Genomic DNA, 16447 nt, shown 5'->3' with positions numbered 1-16447 from the left:
ATTGAACACTTGCATGTCTAAAAATCGTTAAATGAGTCGATTTCATCAAAATTGAGGGACAACTTTCTCAAACATAGGGGCAATAACCCTGGCGCTCACCTGGTAGAATAAACAGTATACTGCACTGACTAAAGGTATTTTAAGCCAATTTCAATGGTTGCTAGAAGACAGGGCAGCATGTAGAATCATACTAACATAAATCATAAGACTTTAAACAAACAAAGAAAAAAAATACCTATTTTGGGGGGCAACCTGCAGTATCAACCCCCGCCCCCAACCCAGTATACTTCCTCAGACCACAATTTTTCTAATGCCTTGAACAAACATTGGTACATCATGGGTGATGAAGGTTGTGGTGAAGTTTCATCGAAATTGCGTGTGTAGTTTCTGAGAAAAAAGCAAATACATATTTTGGGGGCAACCACCCCGTAGACCACCAAAGGGGCAGATTTTTTTTAATGCCATGAACAAACTTTGGTACAGCACGGGTGGTGAAGGTTGTGGTCAAGTTTCATCGAAATTGCATGTGTAGTTTCAGAGAAGAAAGGAAAATTCCTATTTTGGAGGGTCAAACCTGAACCAACTTTGACCCCTGGTAAACCCCCTTAGACTCTGTCTCTTTTAATGCCGTGAACAAACTTTAGTCACAATGCAACAAATATAATTTGTGCCAAGTTGGATCACAATCCCTTCAGCGGTTTCAGAGAGGAAGTTGCAAGTGTTTATGGACGGACTGATGGATGGACTGACGGACGGACGGACTGACGATGCGCCATCACATTATCTCCCCTGAACTTCGTTCCAGGTGAGCTAAAAAACAAGTAAGAGAGAAATATGTATTGAATACAAGAACATTCAAAGTCAATGTCTGATTTGCAGAGTGTTCTGGTTGTGTGTTTGACAAGCAACCCATGAACAACCCGTTTGAACCACGCACATCTATAAACAACCCATTCCCCAGTTCAGGTGGTTCAAACAATTAGAACAAGCGTTACGCCTAGGTCCCCCGTCGGGGAAGTGATGTGAGTTGACAAAGTGGAAGACGCAGAAAACATGCTATGATATGATATTTCGCTGACAAGGTTCAGACATACATGGAGACGGCCATCTTCGATTTTGAAGTGGCGACCCAATTTTCAATAGCGTTCTTCCTTATGCGTAGATACACCCACACACCAGATTAGAAGTTGGTACTTCGCTTATTTTTCAAGATATTTCGCTCACAAAGTTCAGACATATATATGGTGGTGGCCATCTTGGATTTTGACGTGGCGACCCAATTTTCAATAGCCTTCTTCCTTGTGCCTAGATACACCCACACACCAGATTAGAAGTTGGGACTTCGCTTATTTTTCAAGATATTCAGCTCACAAGGTTCAGACATACATGGCGGTGGCCATCTTGGATTTTGACGTGGCGACCCAATTTTCAATAGGGTTCTTCCTTATGCCTAGAAACACCCACACACCAGATTAGAAGTTGGTACTTCGCTTATTTTTCCAAGATATTTCGCTCACAAGTTTCAGACATATATATATATGGTGGCGGCCATCTTGGATTTTGACGTGGCGACCCAATTTTCACCATCGTTCTTCCTTGTGCCAATATACACCCACACACCAGATTAGAAGTTGGTACTTCGCTTATTTTTCAAGATATTCAGCTCACAAGGTTCAGACATAAATGGCGGCGGCCATCTTGGATTTTGACGTGGCGACCCAATTTTCACCACCGTTCTTCCTTGTGCCTATATATACCCACACACCAGATTAGAAGTTGGTACTTCGCTTATTTTTCAAGATATTCAGCTCACAAGGTTCAGACATAAATGGCGGCGGCCATCTTGGATTTTGACGTGGCGACCCAATTTTCACCATCGTTCTTCCTTGTGCCTATATACACCCACTCACCAGATTAGAAGTTGGTACTTCGCTTATTTTTCAAGATATATCGCTCACAAGTTTCAGACATATATATGGTGGTGGCCATCTTGGATTTTGACCTGGTGACCCCATTTTCAATAGCCTTCTTCCTTGTGCCTAGATACATCCACACACCCGATTAGAAGTTGGCACTTCGCTTATTTTTCAAGATATATCGCTCACAAGGTTCAGACATATATATGGTGGTGGCCATCTTGGATTTTGACCTGGTGACCCCATTTTCAATAGCGTTCTTCCTTTTGCCTAGATACACCCACACACCCGATTAGAAGTTGGTACTTCGCTTATTTTTCAAGATATTCAGCTCACAAAGTTCAGGCATACATGGCGGCGGTCATCTTGGATTTTGACGTGGCGACCCAATTTTCAATAGGGTTCTTCCTTATGCCGGGATACACCCACACACCAGATTAGAATTTGGTACTTCGCTTATTTTTCAAGATATTCCGCTCACAAGGTTCAGACATACATGGCATCAGACATACATGGCGGCGGCCATCTTGGATTTTGACGTGGGTTGCACCCACACACCAAATTCGAATGCGGTCCTTCGCTTATGCACGCACGCATGCACGCACGCACGCCCGCACGCACGCCCGCACGCACGGACGGACGGACGGACACCCGGACGGAGGGGAAAACCATAGTCCCCCTTTCGCTCCGCGGTGCGACGGGGGACAATAACTGCGATCAGTGCGGTGGCTTCCGAGCAGTCCGAATCTGCCACTATATGGAGCCCCGTCTGCACGTCTTTTGGGAAAATGGTGCACAAATACATCATCAGCAGGGAAAAATACGTAAAGTACACTACCCACAATAAGTTAGGGATATTGTGGGAGTGAGTTTTTTTATATATATATATAGGGGTTAGGGTTAGGGTATTGAAATCAAGAATGCTGTGTTTTTTCACACTCATTAATAACCATAGAATTAGGAGCAACAACTTTTTTCAACATAATTAATACACAAAATCAACCACACCGAAGAACCTGCCAATATCCCTAACTTATTGTGAGTAATGTACGTTACTTTCTGTGGCCCATTCAGCATGAGCCATGTCTTGCATATATGCATTTCCTGCATATAGTAAGCTACTTGTTTTGTCAATATTTTTTGATTGCGTGATATATTCAACCAATACCGAGCTTCTAGATTTTTTAGAGCACAAGCTTCAAACCACGAATCAATACCACCAAGGTGTGCTTAAGGTGTCTGCCAAATGTCATGGCAATCAGTTTTGTAGTTATGGAGAAGATTGTTTGATGTTTGGATAAAGTTCTGAACATTATTAGTATTAAATTTTAATGAGGATACTCAAGACAAGCTCATTATCCCATAAACCTATATTAATACCTGCGGCCTACAGAGGAAGTACATACATAAAGACGGGCTTTGTTTGTTCTAGCATGTGGCTATAAATTGGTTATAAATTGAAATCTACTTGGATTTCCAAACAGCCCACATCTCCCCAAAGCTAAGAAGTAATTGATGAGAAAAATAATAAAGGGCAATTAACTTCACTTAATATTCATGGACCACTCCATAAACTTTGCTTGCAATGTAATGGTAATACAAAGAAAAAATTGTTGTTTTTCAAAATGGACAAAAAGCTACAAATTATCATATTTTATGATAGTTCTCTACAAACCTCCTCCCCCCAAACCCTCTTTAAATTAACCTCTTAGAGAACGAACCTGATAACCTCATGGAGGTGCTTACCACAGTGTGTGCGAGTGTACGTTGGTTGTGCTTACCGTGGTATTGCTTTTTTCTTCATGCAATCCAATCGGGGAGATTCCATGTACAGCGACAGAGAGTACAGTGATGAGAATATGTAAGGTAGTGATGAAGTAGGTAAAAAATGGCCTGAAACAGATGGAACAGTAGAGGTTGTAGTATGAACATCGATACTGATATTTAGATAAATGAAGAAGAACCGTTGACACACTACTGTGAATTGAAACAAAACCAGGCAATCGGATTTTTATTGAGAAAGGGTAAGGAAGCTCAAACATTTGTGACCTCCTTGCTTTCTTTCCATTAAATATTGTCCTTTGTTTCATTTATAATAATTTTACTATCTCCATGCTAGGTGTAAAGTTTTCTTGGAAACAGAACACCCCAGCCTCATTGCACCCCCTCATCTGCCCCATCGATAGTCTTCTTAGTCTTCCCATCGTTGAACGATCTCTCTGTATCCAATTGAGACACGGGGAGATCATTCCACAATCAGGAGAATAAGGCGACAACTCTCACCTAATTGATTGCCCGCATTACCTGGATTCCTCCGTCTCCTCTACAAGGCAGCACACTGGGCCTCTGTCACATCCACAGTGATTCTGTCCCCGGTTGTTCAACTGCCTCACAAGGTGAGGTCTGCGGTACCGATGGCCTCCCAGCATCAAAGGGTGAACGGCAGGGGATATGCGGCTGCCTCGCAACCGCCCTTCTCCACTTACTACCTCTTGCCGCAAAGGATGACGGGTTGGAACCACCGTGCTGGTCTCTTTAGACTTCCGCCATCCAGGCTCTGTAGGCCTAGTGTGAAAGGATGTAGTTAGCTATACCTCAGACAATCAAGAATAGAGAAAAAGAGAGTGGAGTGCTTTGGGTTGGATGTTTTTTGAAAGTTGATCATAGAATGGTGAGCAGAGCATGAAACGGGGATGACAATCAATCGTGTTTTCTATTTATCGTTACAGGTGTGAATCATTAAAACTGCACTGTTTTCTTAATTCGGCGTTATCTTGTACAAATCAGGGTGCTGGTAATGTTCGTCTTAGAGGTAAATCAAATAAAACATTTGAATGATGCTCAGTTTTATCATCAAGCATCCTGTTCGCTACAATGATCAAAATGGATCTACCCAAAAGAGAAGTGGATGTGATTTCTTCACCAACATAATGATCCTCGATACTTAAAACTCACAGCATCTGCTGCTTGGTCTCCAGCTCTGCTCGGTTCAACGGCGAGCCGATCAGTGACTCCATGTGCAATGGCTGTGTCTCGCTTTTCTCTGCCTTCGGTAGTCGTTCCAAGATGTCCTCAGCATAATGATCATCCTCCTAGGTGAAAAATACTTTGTGTTCATCATTGCACAAAATCACTTTTGTTCAGTGAAGAATAGAACAATGTGGTTAATTAACATCAGGGCAATTCAAGCGAAATGGCAAACTGCACCGACAAAGTGCATTCCCTCTCTCCTGCCACACATTTGGTGTATTTACAACCATTGTGGAATCGTGCGAGATTCATGAAACTTTCAGTGGATTCAAAAGCCTGAGCTTAAAAATGATTCATCACAAATTACACTTGAACTTGAGCTTGAGCTTCAGAACTTGAACTTAAACTTGAGCATATTGAACATACGATTATCAATTAGGAAGTTGTTGTGGCAAACTCCGATGTTATACGACAAATTATTTTAAAATCAAGTGTTATAATTTTGAAACAATTACTACTACTTCCATGTTTATTAGCAGTTTCTTCTGAGACTTGAAAATGACTTGATGACGAGTTGTGATGATTCAAAACATCACTGGCCAAAAACTAATGGCATATTTTTCCTCAATTCAGGACGCACTCACTCAAAACTACATCGTTTTCACTGCACAAATATAATCATGTTATCAGACCAACTATCCAGGGCCCCCTAATTTTCTATCAAATTATACTGAAAATCAACTTTATCATCTACTGCGCCCCAACTACGACCACCTTACACCGGGAGACGAGCGTCTGTCCCATTTGGATATTGGCATACATTGTAATAACATTGGCCCAGAGCCATTTCACATGATGAAATCACCGTGCGGTTAAGTTAGTTAAACATAACCACACCACACCACGAACCAGTCGTGTGTGAAGAACCCCCCTGATCGCGAGTATTGGGAGTTCATCTCTGGTGGCCTCACGTCACCTGTTAGGGGCAGTGTGTCATCATAACAGACACACAAACACACGGGTCTAAAGAGACCAGCATGGTGGGTCCTACCTTTGAGACCTGGTAGGTCTCCGTTCCATCTCCTGAAACCCACCATGTGTGGAGATAGCAGCCAACAATAACAATGTATACACACATATGTACATGCATATACAGTCATGCACACATGTATACACTCACACACACACACACACACACTCACTCACACACACACACACGGAGGTGGATACTTTGAGACCTGGGAGGACTCCGTTCCACCTTCTAACACCTGCATATGGAGATAACAACCAACCTGAAAATGTGTTTGGTTGAACTGTCTTGCTGCTCATCTCCTTTCAAAACACACCCGACCCACACCAGACACTCTGCTCCCCCATCTCTCTTTCATTTTCCTTCCACAATTAGAAAAACGATGAGATAATATTTCGATAATGTTAAAATGGACTATCCTATAAAGAGATATGCTTCAACTCAAAGCAATGTGTGGCATATGCAGTTTGATTTGTAATTTCTCAACTTTATTATTTTCTCATAAACAAATTAGAACAGCACTCGGTAGAGTGCATACCTCCGCCAGGCTGAACAGTCTGTTTTGTATCCCACTGATAGGCTGGATCTGGATTCAGACCTCAATCAAAATCTAATCGGCTTGTTCTTGTCACTTAGCCAACTCGTCCACAAAGTTTAGTCAAAACTCGTCCATAACTTTATTAAATATCATGCTATATATCGCTTTTCGCCCGATCTCTCAATGGTGAAGAATCGCTTAAAATTTAAATAAATCTCGTATCCGAATCCATATTCAGATCTTCACCAAAATCCAATCAATTCCTCCTTGTCACACGCCAAACCGGTACACCAGGTTTCGTCTGAATCGGTCCACAACTTTTTGAGATATCTTGTTCACAGATAAACAAACAGACAGACAGGCAAACAGGGGTGAAAGCATAACCTCCATACATCCACCTTCGGTGGCGGAGGTAACTTCATAAAGTGCGTGTTATATTGTTGTTTGTATTAAATTGTTGAAACCTTGGAATGCTTTATAACATCCCCAGAGGAGCTGAAATGGATAAATGGAAAATAGAGTGCCATTCGGCAGGAAATCACTAATGGATTTGATGTTTGAGCAAAGTCGTTTCATGATAAATTCACAAAGAGCAATTTTAAAACTCAAAGAAGGTCATTTTGGCCTCGCAGCAAAACCAAGGTGATGTTTTATGGATGAACAAGGCAAACTGTCTCTCCTCTAAATGAATCTACATTAAATGCACAAACATCTCCACAAGGAAATACTTACTCGAGTAAAAAAGTTGGTATCTACATCATCAAACCATGGCACAAAGTCCTCATGGGCAAAAGCTGTAGGAGAGAAACTTCTTCGCTTTGGTTGTGGCAAGTGGCATTTGTTTGGTGGTGATCCCTTGCGGTAAGGTAACAACATAAATAATCCGGTTATGATCACACAAAAAAGGGAGTGAATCACATGATAACTCAGTGGTAATACTACTTCCAATCTCTCACTTGGCACATTATTGAGATAACACTTCACTTTCCCACTGCACTTCTGTTACTCAGGTGCATGTTCACCATTATGCTCACCTTGAGCAGTGTGCTCGTTGCCTTGAGGCCCATATGGCCCATGGAGCCCCTCATGCCACCTGAGGTTGGCCGGCCATATCCAAAGGATGAGCTGGCTATGGAGGAAAGGGATATGGCACCGGGACTACGTGGAGTCGGTGGAATGCTGGCACTGTCAAAATCGTCCGCATTTCGAAATGCTCTTCCACGAGCTAGAGGGTCATATATCTGTGTGGAACACACCAATGTCTGTCTTGAACCATGCAATTATTTACATTAAATTTTGTAGTTGATTCAGTACGCATAATACAAAACAAGGTTAGATTACTTGCTAACCAAACTTTAACGAAGAGTCAGTTAGTCCAAATAATATTGAAACACGCAAACATTTTCACTGCTTAGCTCAAGAATGGAACTCAAGAATGTATATAATTGGGCTTTAACCCATAAAATTATTGTGGATCTGGATCATTTGTAAAATTGCATCTCCACATCCTTTCACACCTAGAGTTCCCTTTTCCACCATCATTTGGTTGATAGCTTCTCAATATATCCTCACAGGACAACCATGAGAACAACAGGAAGCTGTTTTTTCTACACAAGGCTCTCGGCTCATAGAGGAGAAAAATGACAAAGTGCAACTAATTTACAGACGACAAAAGAGTATAATGGGTGCACGGACATACACAATAACGGAAATGAGGAAAATCATGAAAACGAGGAACAATGGACCGGCAAATAACAAAAAGGAGAACGAATGGGAAAGAATCAGCATGTGTAGAAGAGATCGTGGATGTGCAAGGATGTGCGCATGAGGTAGTGATTGGCAACTGCCATTCACACAATGCCCAGGGCTACATTTTGGAAGACATGCCATACTGCAACTCTCATTATGATCAAAATACAATTTTCTGCTATTAAGAAGCTTCTGGTCCAGTTTCAGATGGATACCCAGGAAGAGACAAATAGAAACAGGTGAGGAATTTCAAACAACAAGAGCAGAATGGATCAACCTGTAACAAATGCAAATGCTGATCTCTTACTAATCAGCAGTTAAGGTTGAATGAATTCAAGCAATTTGACAAGAGATCAAAGTTATACGCTGTTAGGTTTGATAGTAGTTGACCACCGTGGCCTTTAGAAGCATATATCAGATTCCAATACGACGCATTGGGAATATGATGTTAATGCTTTTTGGGTGAAGCTGATGCTGCTCTAACATAACAGACTCTAGCATTTCCCTTCATCACAATGATGTCATTGATGACAGGTTTTCATGTCTCCGAATAATCATCACCTTTTGGAATGGAACTAAAGAAAAGAAATAGAAAAGACATGCAAAACTCAAATTATGAGATCACGTAATATCTTTGTACACTAAACTACCTTTGTGGGCACCTTCAGTTTTCCCAACAAGTAGAGATGAATCAGTCAGGGAAAGTACACCATTAACTGTTGGAACATCTGAGTCAATTCAAAACATTGCCACCCAGAACTATTGGGGTCATTATTCACCATAGGTGGTGGTGTCTTACCTTCTGCATGCCCACAAAGAACGGAGGGGGAGTTTCGGCGCTGGCCAATGACACAGAGTCATGGTTCTGTAATTCGAGATCCTTACGATCCTGTCTTCGCAAAGACCCTAAGCGCTGGTGGCAGTGTCTGAGTGCTCTGCGCTGCCATTTTTGGCGGGCTTCTTTGCCTGCCTTTCCGACTGCAAACCACTCCGAAAATTGCCTGCGAGAGAAAGGAGCTGCACTCTAGTCCTGCATCAATTTCTCTCAAAGAGTTGTTTTTCAACTACTCTTTATCGCTGCATAAAATAACTCATATTGAATCAATTGGAGCATATTGAAATGTTGGAAGTAGTGTGTAAGAGGGTTGGATATGTTATATTAAGTGGTGTGTAATGTGTTGTGTAACAGGGATTAATGTGGTGTAATGGGGTTGGATATGGCTTATGAGAGATCAGAATGGGGTGTGTGAGAGGGTTGGAAGTATTAAGAGGTTAGATTATGATGTGGAATAACAGGATTGAATGTGATGCCCGAGAGGGTTAATGGTGGTATATTAAGAGGTTATACAGTAGGTGGTGTGTAACAAGATTGGAAATGCTGTGTAAGAAGGTTGGATAGAGTGCGATGGATGAATGATATGGTACAGTATATTAAAAGGTTTGATGTGGTGTGGACCAGGGTTGAAAATGGTGTACAAGATAATTGGAAGGAATGTTGAGAGATGAATATGTGAGAGGACCGGATGGATTGGGTGAAAGTGGTTGGTGGGGGTGCAAGATGATTGGATGGGGGTGTACAAGAGGATTAAATGGGAGTGTTTGAGAGTGTTTAGTGAGATGTGTAAGAAGGTTGGTTGGATTGGGTGTGTGAGGGGATTGGATGGAGTGTGTAAGAGGATTGCATTTGGTGTGTGATAGGATTGGATGGAGTGGGTAAGTGGATTGGATTGGGCGTGTAAGAGAATTGGATGTAATGTGAGAGGATTGGATGAAGTGTGTGAGAGGATTGGATGGAATGTAAGAAGATTGGATGAAGTGTGTGAGAGGATTGGATGAGGTGCGTGAGATGATTTGATGGAATGTGTGAGAGGATTGGATGAGGTGCTTGAGATGATTTGATGGAGTGTGTGAGAGGATTGGATGAGGTGCGTGAGATGATTTGATGGAGTGTGTGAGAAGATTGAATGAGGTGTGTGAGGATTGGATGGAATGTGAGAGGATTGGATGACGTGCACAACATTACTGAATGATGGGTAGTGTTAAAGTTTTTCAGAAGGTTGCATGAGGTTGAATGGGTGTGCGATTATGGCCATTGTTTGCACTTTTGTACCTAGATAGCCTTTGGCAGAATGATTCCTGCGTAGGGAGGGGATGTGATGGCAGTTCAAAGATGCTCTGAAAATGCTTCATGGACCAGCTGGGAGATCCTGATGCCGAGCCGTAGATCGGGATGCCGCATTGCTAAAACACATGGAAACGCAATGGGAGAAAACCATTCGCTCAACATAGTCATCAATACACTCTTTATACCTGTATTACTATTTCATTATCCCTCTCTTGAGGTGATGAAAATATTTTTTGCAAAGTAAGCATCTGAAGAAATTGGGAAGCACACTAGAATTAGGAATGCAAAGGAAAATATGCACATGATGATGCATCTAGGACTACCTCTTTAACCATCCTCAATTGTTCTCATGAAGGGAGGAGGGTCGGGAGGTACTCTTCACGCCTACTCTTTGCGAATTATGTGATGTGAAACTAACAGTTATGGGAGGAAGAGAGACACCTCTGAAGCAGTTTACACATTCAAGGGATACCTCAGATGCACTCACTGGTGTTACACCTCGTGTAATACACCCAGCCACATGATCTCATCTCCATCATTAATCATTAACATTCTTGAAAGACATCAATTTAGGACATTTGAAGAAAATCATGCATGATTTCGTCAAATGTCCTAAATGTTGTGTCTTAAATATCGTAAATGTTGTGCTTCAAATGTCCTAAATGTTGTGTCAAAATTCCACTTCCATGTTTGCTCCACGTGCCGGTTGAATCTGCAGCTTCTGCTTCCACTTCAAGTGTTCCCTACCGGATTAGTTGTTTTTTTCTGTTATATTTTTGTTGCTGTGTTGGTTTGTGTTTTTGTCCAATTTTCCAAAAGCAAAACAAAAAACTGTCCAAAAAGCAAAAACAAACAAACAAATAATTTAATTTTCACCCGAAAACTTGACAGGGAATGCAAGCAGCCATCTCATTTCAGGACTGGTCTCCTATAACAACTGCCCCTGATATTAACTCAGCCTACGAATTCTTCCACAGAAACCTTCTCTCTCTCTTACGCACAGATCCATCCCATCTCGCCTTCAGTATCCTGGCCTTCCTGCTACACATGGTACACTGAAACCTGTGGTGAGGCAGTTGCCTTGAAATAACTTGCCTACTCATCCTGGAAAGCACACATGACTGAAAGCAATCACAGATCATTCCCCAAAGCCCCAAAAAGTGTGTGTCCACTCTTAAGAAGTCCGTAAACAACATCAGTCTAATCTCAAAATTTAACTTTCAAACGTGTCTCCCTCCTCTAAAACCTGGTGGCATCTTGTTCTGTCTCTGGAGAATGCTCTGCCTCCATCCCTTTTCTAACTTCAAATGACAGCACAGCTGACTCTGCTCGTAATGAGGCTGAATGCCTCAATTCTGTGTTTGCTTCCAAATATTGTGTCACCAACCCCTCACTCTCTGTACCCACCCTATGCAGTTATCCCTAACTGCTCCTGCATTGTATTTTTCAACTGAGAAGGTAGAGAGGTTTCTGCTAACGCTCACCCTATCAGGGCTGGTGTCCCTACCTCGCACCTTGCTCAGCTTGATGACGTGGAAACAAGGTCTTCAAGATCATTGCAATATCCCGCAATAAAGCTGAGGCTACTGGCCTATCACTTTCACATTGCAGAAAGGCCGATGGTTTCTCATTATTCTACTGCTTCCTTTTTGGTCTAGCACCCTCTGTCCATTCCATGTTCTGTCCCCCAATATTCACCCGGAAAGTTTCTGCAGGGCACGTGGTCTGCCAGCAACCGTTTTCTGGGGAAATTCTCAAAAATCCAAAATCTCTGCTCACCTCCTCTCATTTCTTCCTCGTTTATTTCCCGCCAGTGGACCTAACTTCCACATTCTCTTCAATCTCATTCTTCCTCAGAGGTGTTCAAGACACCATCTCGGATCATGCCTCATCTAAAACCATGGCCATGCTACCCCCATTAATCTTCCCCAAAAAACATCTCTTACCAAGTTTCCAGTTTTTCCTTCCTCAGAGCTTGCTTTTGTATCCACCTTGTCCACCCCAGGTGTCCTCTAGCCCTCATTTATCACAGATCCTTTATATCTACAAGTCATCCTCTACTTTGTGCTTCAACCCTACTGTTGGTGTTGTCATCGTCGCCCCACCCCTTCTTTTGATCTGTTGCGTCATGATCTGTCCTGTGCTTTGGATCCTCTATGAGCTTTGACTCTGTGTACAAAAAATGTTTTCGTACTCTTTCGGAAATTTGATTTCCAGAGTACATTACAACTAAACAGTGAAAAACATCGAATCAAACAGCGATCATCTCTTCTGAACTTCTAATAAGGGGAGATCAGGGAGAAAAGGAAATTACAACTAAGTAAAGATTTATCGAGTGAGAATGAAAGCGTACACAGACAGCAATTCACCAGGTAACCTCACCCATTAAAAGCACAAATACAGGATGCATCATAAGTCACGTTACCACATACAGGTATTGCATGCATGCTTATGTGCAAGGAAAAATATATGTATGGAATGTATGTAGACATTAGTCACATTACTTACAGTATATAGTTGTATTGGCTGACAGGATGGCCTAGAGGTATGCACACTCACCTCTAAGCTGTCTCGCCTGGGTTTGATTCCTGACCCAGCTATAAACTGTCAGTTCAGCTTTTCACAGGCAGGGTGATTCATCAATGTGTGTGCCATCCTTCGGATGGTTGGACGTTAAACTGGGAGTGCCGTCTGCCAGCATGGGTTGGTGGACGTTAAAGACACCATGGTGTCCTTCGCAAAGAGTAGACGAGTATCGCCAGCACCATGACCAAATTCCAAATTCCTGCCACAACTAGGCGAACGTCAGGCCAAGCCAGGCCGGTTTGTGAAACACTTGGCCCAAGCTTCCCCCGGCCGACCCCGCAAGGTGGGATAATTGTAGCTGTTAAAGAGCAGCAACTTATATAGTTGTATTATTAATATTCCATCCCATTTGCATCCACATAATGGAATTATAAGTGCCAAGAATGACAGTGAGTGTACCATCATTTTCCTAGCACAGTTCAATGCATCTCCATGTTCTCTTTGATAATGAACGCAACATATTTTTGTTTTGGGAGATAGTTGAAAATGCACTTCGTACAGCCTGCTACAGGTCCATCTGTTGTGTGATATACATATAAAATAGTCATAATTATATATATATATATATATATATATAATTATATGTACTGGATATTGGTAAAAGACAGCACAAAAAGTAATACAAGAACAAATTCTTTATTAAAACCTGACGTTCAGAGCAAGCTATTTCCCTTCCTTTGAAGCATTAAGGCGACACCGTTAAGTTCCATTGGGGACGGTTCGCAAGATGGATTGCTCCAAATCCTCGCCAATCACAGGGCTCCCCTACATTCAAATTATTCTGCCACTTTTGTTGACATTGTAATTTATTGCATAGTGCTTTGTACGCAATCAATCCTGATGAGCTCTAAGAAGGACAAAACCATGTTCGACAACTCCCCGATCCTATATTTTGACCTTAAATCCTTGGTCTTTAAAATAGAGTCGAGTGTTCGCTGCTGAAGCTGTCCAGGCACATGTGCTCATAGCGTTTAATGCCATGATGCATTTATCATGTCGGAAAGTCCATATGTTGGTGTACAAACACACAAATATTCACTGGTATAATTTTTAGAGAAGAATTGCACCATGTTCTCTTGGATTTCAGGTCACTGGTTAGTTTTCTCACTGGAATGATCAGGAAGGAACTTTGATACACGACATGTCACGTGAGTAGGAATTTGAAATAAAACTGAAAATGAAACTGAAAGAATTTGAAAAAATAAATAAAACTCCATAATTTACACAAGAAACCTAAAAGACTTCTGGCGGTAAATAAATAGCAAACTACGATGAGAAGTGGAATTAGTGACCTAATCAAAGATGATGGCACTGCTGCTTCTTCTGGCAGAGAAAAAGCGAAAGTTTTAAATAGGGCCTTCAGCAACCTTTTCACTGAAGAAAACCTGAATGATATTCCTGACATCAACCTCCCGTACAGTGGCCCTAAGAAAAATGACAGCAAAATAACCCTAGAGCTTGTGCAGTAGAAACTCTCTGCTGAATGCTAATAAATCAGCTGGCCTGGATGTTATACTCCCCCCTTCCAGAACTTTCTTCATGAAGAAGTTCCTCCACCTATGTGGATGAAGGGAAACATTATTATTATTATTTCGTATGCAGCCTGTGGTTACTGGTTACATCATTGCTGGGAATCGTGCGCCCTGTTCCCAGTAAGCTGGTACTCATTTTGCCGACCTCGGAAGGACGACAAGCTGAATCAACCCACCTTGTGTTATTTAATACAAGACAGGGGATTAAATTCAAGATCCCAATATCTTAAGTCAGCAACAGCGACTCAAACTCAACACCAGGATTTAAAAAAACATAACTGCCATTCACAAAAATGGCAGCAGGAAATCATCAGGGAAGTACTGACTGATCAACCTGACCACTTGTGAGTAAGGTTCTTCAGTAAATCATGAGAGATACCCTCACAGACCACATGATCTACTCAGAACATTTAAAACAAATGTCCAACATGGCTTCAAAAAGTGTTGCTCTTATGCCACCAAGCTCCTCTAGGAGCTGGAAGATTGGATGAAAATGTTGAGTGAAGGCAAGACAGTTGATGTCCTCGTTCTCGACTTCCGCAAGGCCTTCAATTTGGCCCCCACCAGCTAAAAGGCTTGTGGAGCAAGAGTATGCTCTGGGAATCAGGGACTCTCTCCTGAAATTGAGTGAAGCTTTCTTGATAGCTAGGTCATGAACAACTCAAAATCAGACTGGACAAAAGTATGAAGTGTAATCCCCGAGGTAGCATGCTCGGGCATACTCCTATCCTGTTGTTTATCAATTTTATTTACCTTCTGTGATCACTGGATCACTAACAGAGTACAGGTCTATGCCGATGATACTAAAATATACGGCCCAGCAAATGACTATCACCACTCTTTGTCCATTCACGATAACCTGGACAAACTAGCCTTGTGGTCTCAGTAATGGTAACTTCCTATAAACCCAGATAAATACATGACCTTTAATCTTGTGAAAGATGCTATATGATGGGCTTGGACATGTCATTGAAGAAAACAAATCTCGTAATCGACAATGACCGAACATTCCATCATCACGTCTTCACTGCAGTCGCCAAGGAGAACCAGTCAATTGGGATAATATAATACATCCTTCACAACATTCGTTGAAGTTACCTTGCCACTGCTGTTCAAGTCTCTGGTCTGACCCATCTTGGAAAATGGCAACAATTGGCATTGTCTCCCAGATATGCAGCAGATCGCAACAAATTAGGGAAGACAGAGAAAAGGGCAACCAAATTAGTCCCTACCATATGTCATTTCCCCTACCAAGAGAGAATGAGACACCTGAATATGTACTCTCTACATTACAGATGTAGACGAGGTGAAATGATAAAGGTTTTCTGGGTCATAAAAAGACTGGGCCACATCAACCTTCACCACTTCTTCATGCCTGCAACTACTAACTCTACCAGGGGTTATCCCATAACGGTGTTCAAGCCCAGATGTAGGCTACTTCTCAGAAGCAGTTTCTTTATTAAAAAGAGTAATCGAGGATTGGGAAAGCCTCCCAACTTGCCTGGTGGAATCCACATCTGTAACAACCTTTAAAAATAACTTGGACAAATTTTGGCAAAGTTAAATCTTTACCCTGCACTGACTGCCAGTATGCATACCTTCCTGTTTAAAATCGTATTCCTTTTACACAAATTAATCACCTTGTGGCATGAATATTGGTGTTTGTGTGTGTGTGTGTTTGTGTATGTGTGTGCATGTGTGTGTGTGTGTGGTGTGTGTGTGTTGTGTGTGTTTTGTGTGTGTGTGTATGTGTATGTGTGTGTGTGTGTGTGTGTGTATGTGTGTGTAGGTGCGTGTGTGTGTGTGTGTGTACATGTGTGTATGTGTTTGTGTGGTGTGTGTGTTTGTGTGTGTGTATGTATGTGTATGTGGTGTGTGTGTGTGTGTGTGTGTATGTGTGTGTGTCTGTGTGTGTTGTGTGTGTGTTGTATGTGTGTGTATATGTGTGTGTGTGTGTACGTGTGTGTATGTGTATGTGTGTGTGAATGTGTGTATGTGTGT

At 41.9% G+C, this 16447-nt stretch overlaps 1 protein-coding gene across 2 annotated transcripts in view; it reads right to left on the bottom strand.

Moving 5' to 3' along the window:
• Nucleotides 1-16447, bottom strand: part of LOC137423259 (inactive rhomboid protein 1) — a 151442-nt gene that overhangs the window by 68149 nt on the left and 66846 nt on the right. For both annotated transcript variants that reach the window (XM_068110188.2, XM_078774486.1), the window contains exons 3-9: nt 10314-10444; nt 9003-9204; nt 7489-7695; nt 7187-7309; nt 4872-5008; nt 4221-4481; nt 3698-3809 (exon numbers count right to left, since the gene is read on the bottom strand). In XM_068110188.2, coding sequence (XP_067966289.2) covers nt 3698-3809; nt 4221-4481; nt 4872-5008; nt 7187-7309; nt 7489-7695; nt 9003-9204; nt 10314-10444 — 1173 coding nt within the window. The remainder of the gene's footprint in view (nt 1-3697; nt 3810-4220; nt 4482-4871; nt 5009-7186; nt 7310-7488; nt 7696-9002; nt 9205-10313; nt 10445-16447) is intronic.

The sequence above is a fragment of the Myxine glutinosa genome, chromosome 3 (assembly GCF_964187855.1).
Source record: "Myxine glutinosa chromosome 3, kmMyxGlut1.1, whole genome shotgun sequence".
Classification (NCBI taxonomy): Eukaryota; Metazoa; Chordata; class Myxini; order Myxiniformes; family Myxinidae; genus Myxine; species Myxine glutinosa.
The sequence above is the reverse complement of the archived record's forward strand: the minus strand, read 5'-3'. Positions and strand labels throughout refer to the sequence as shown.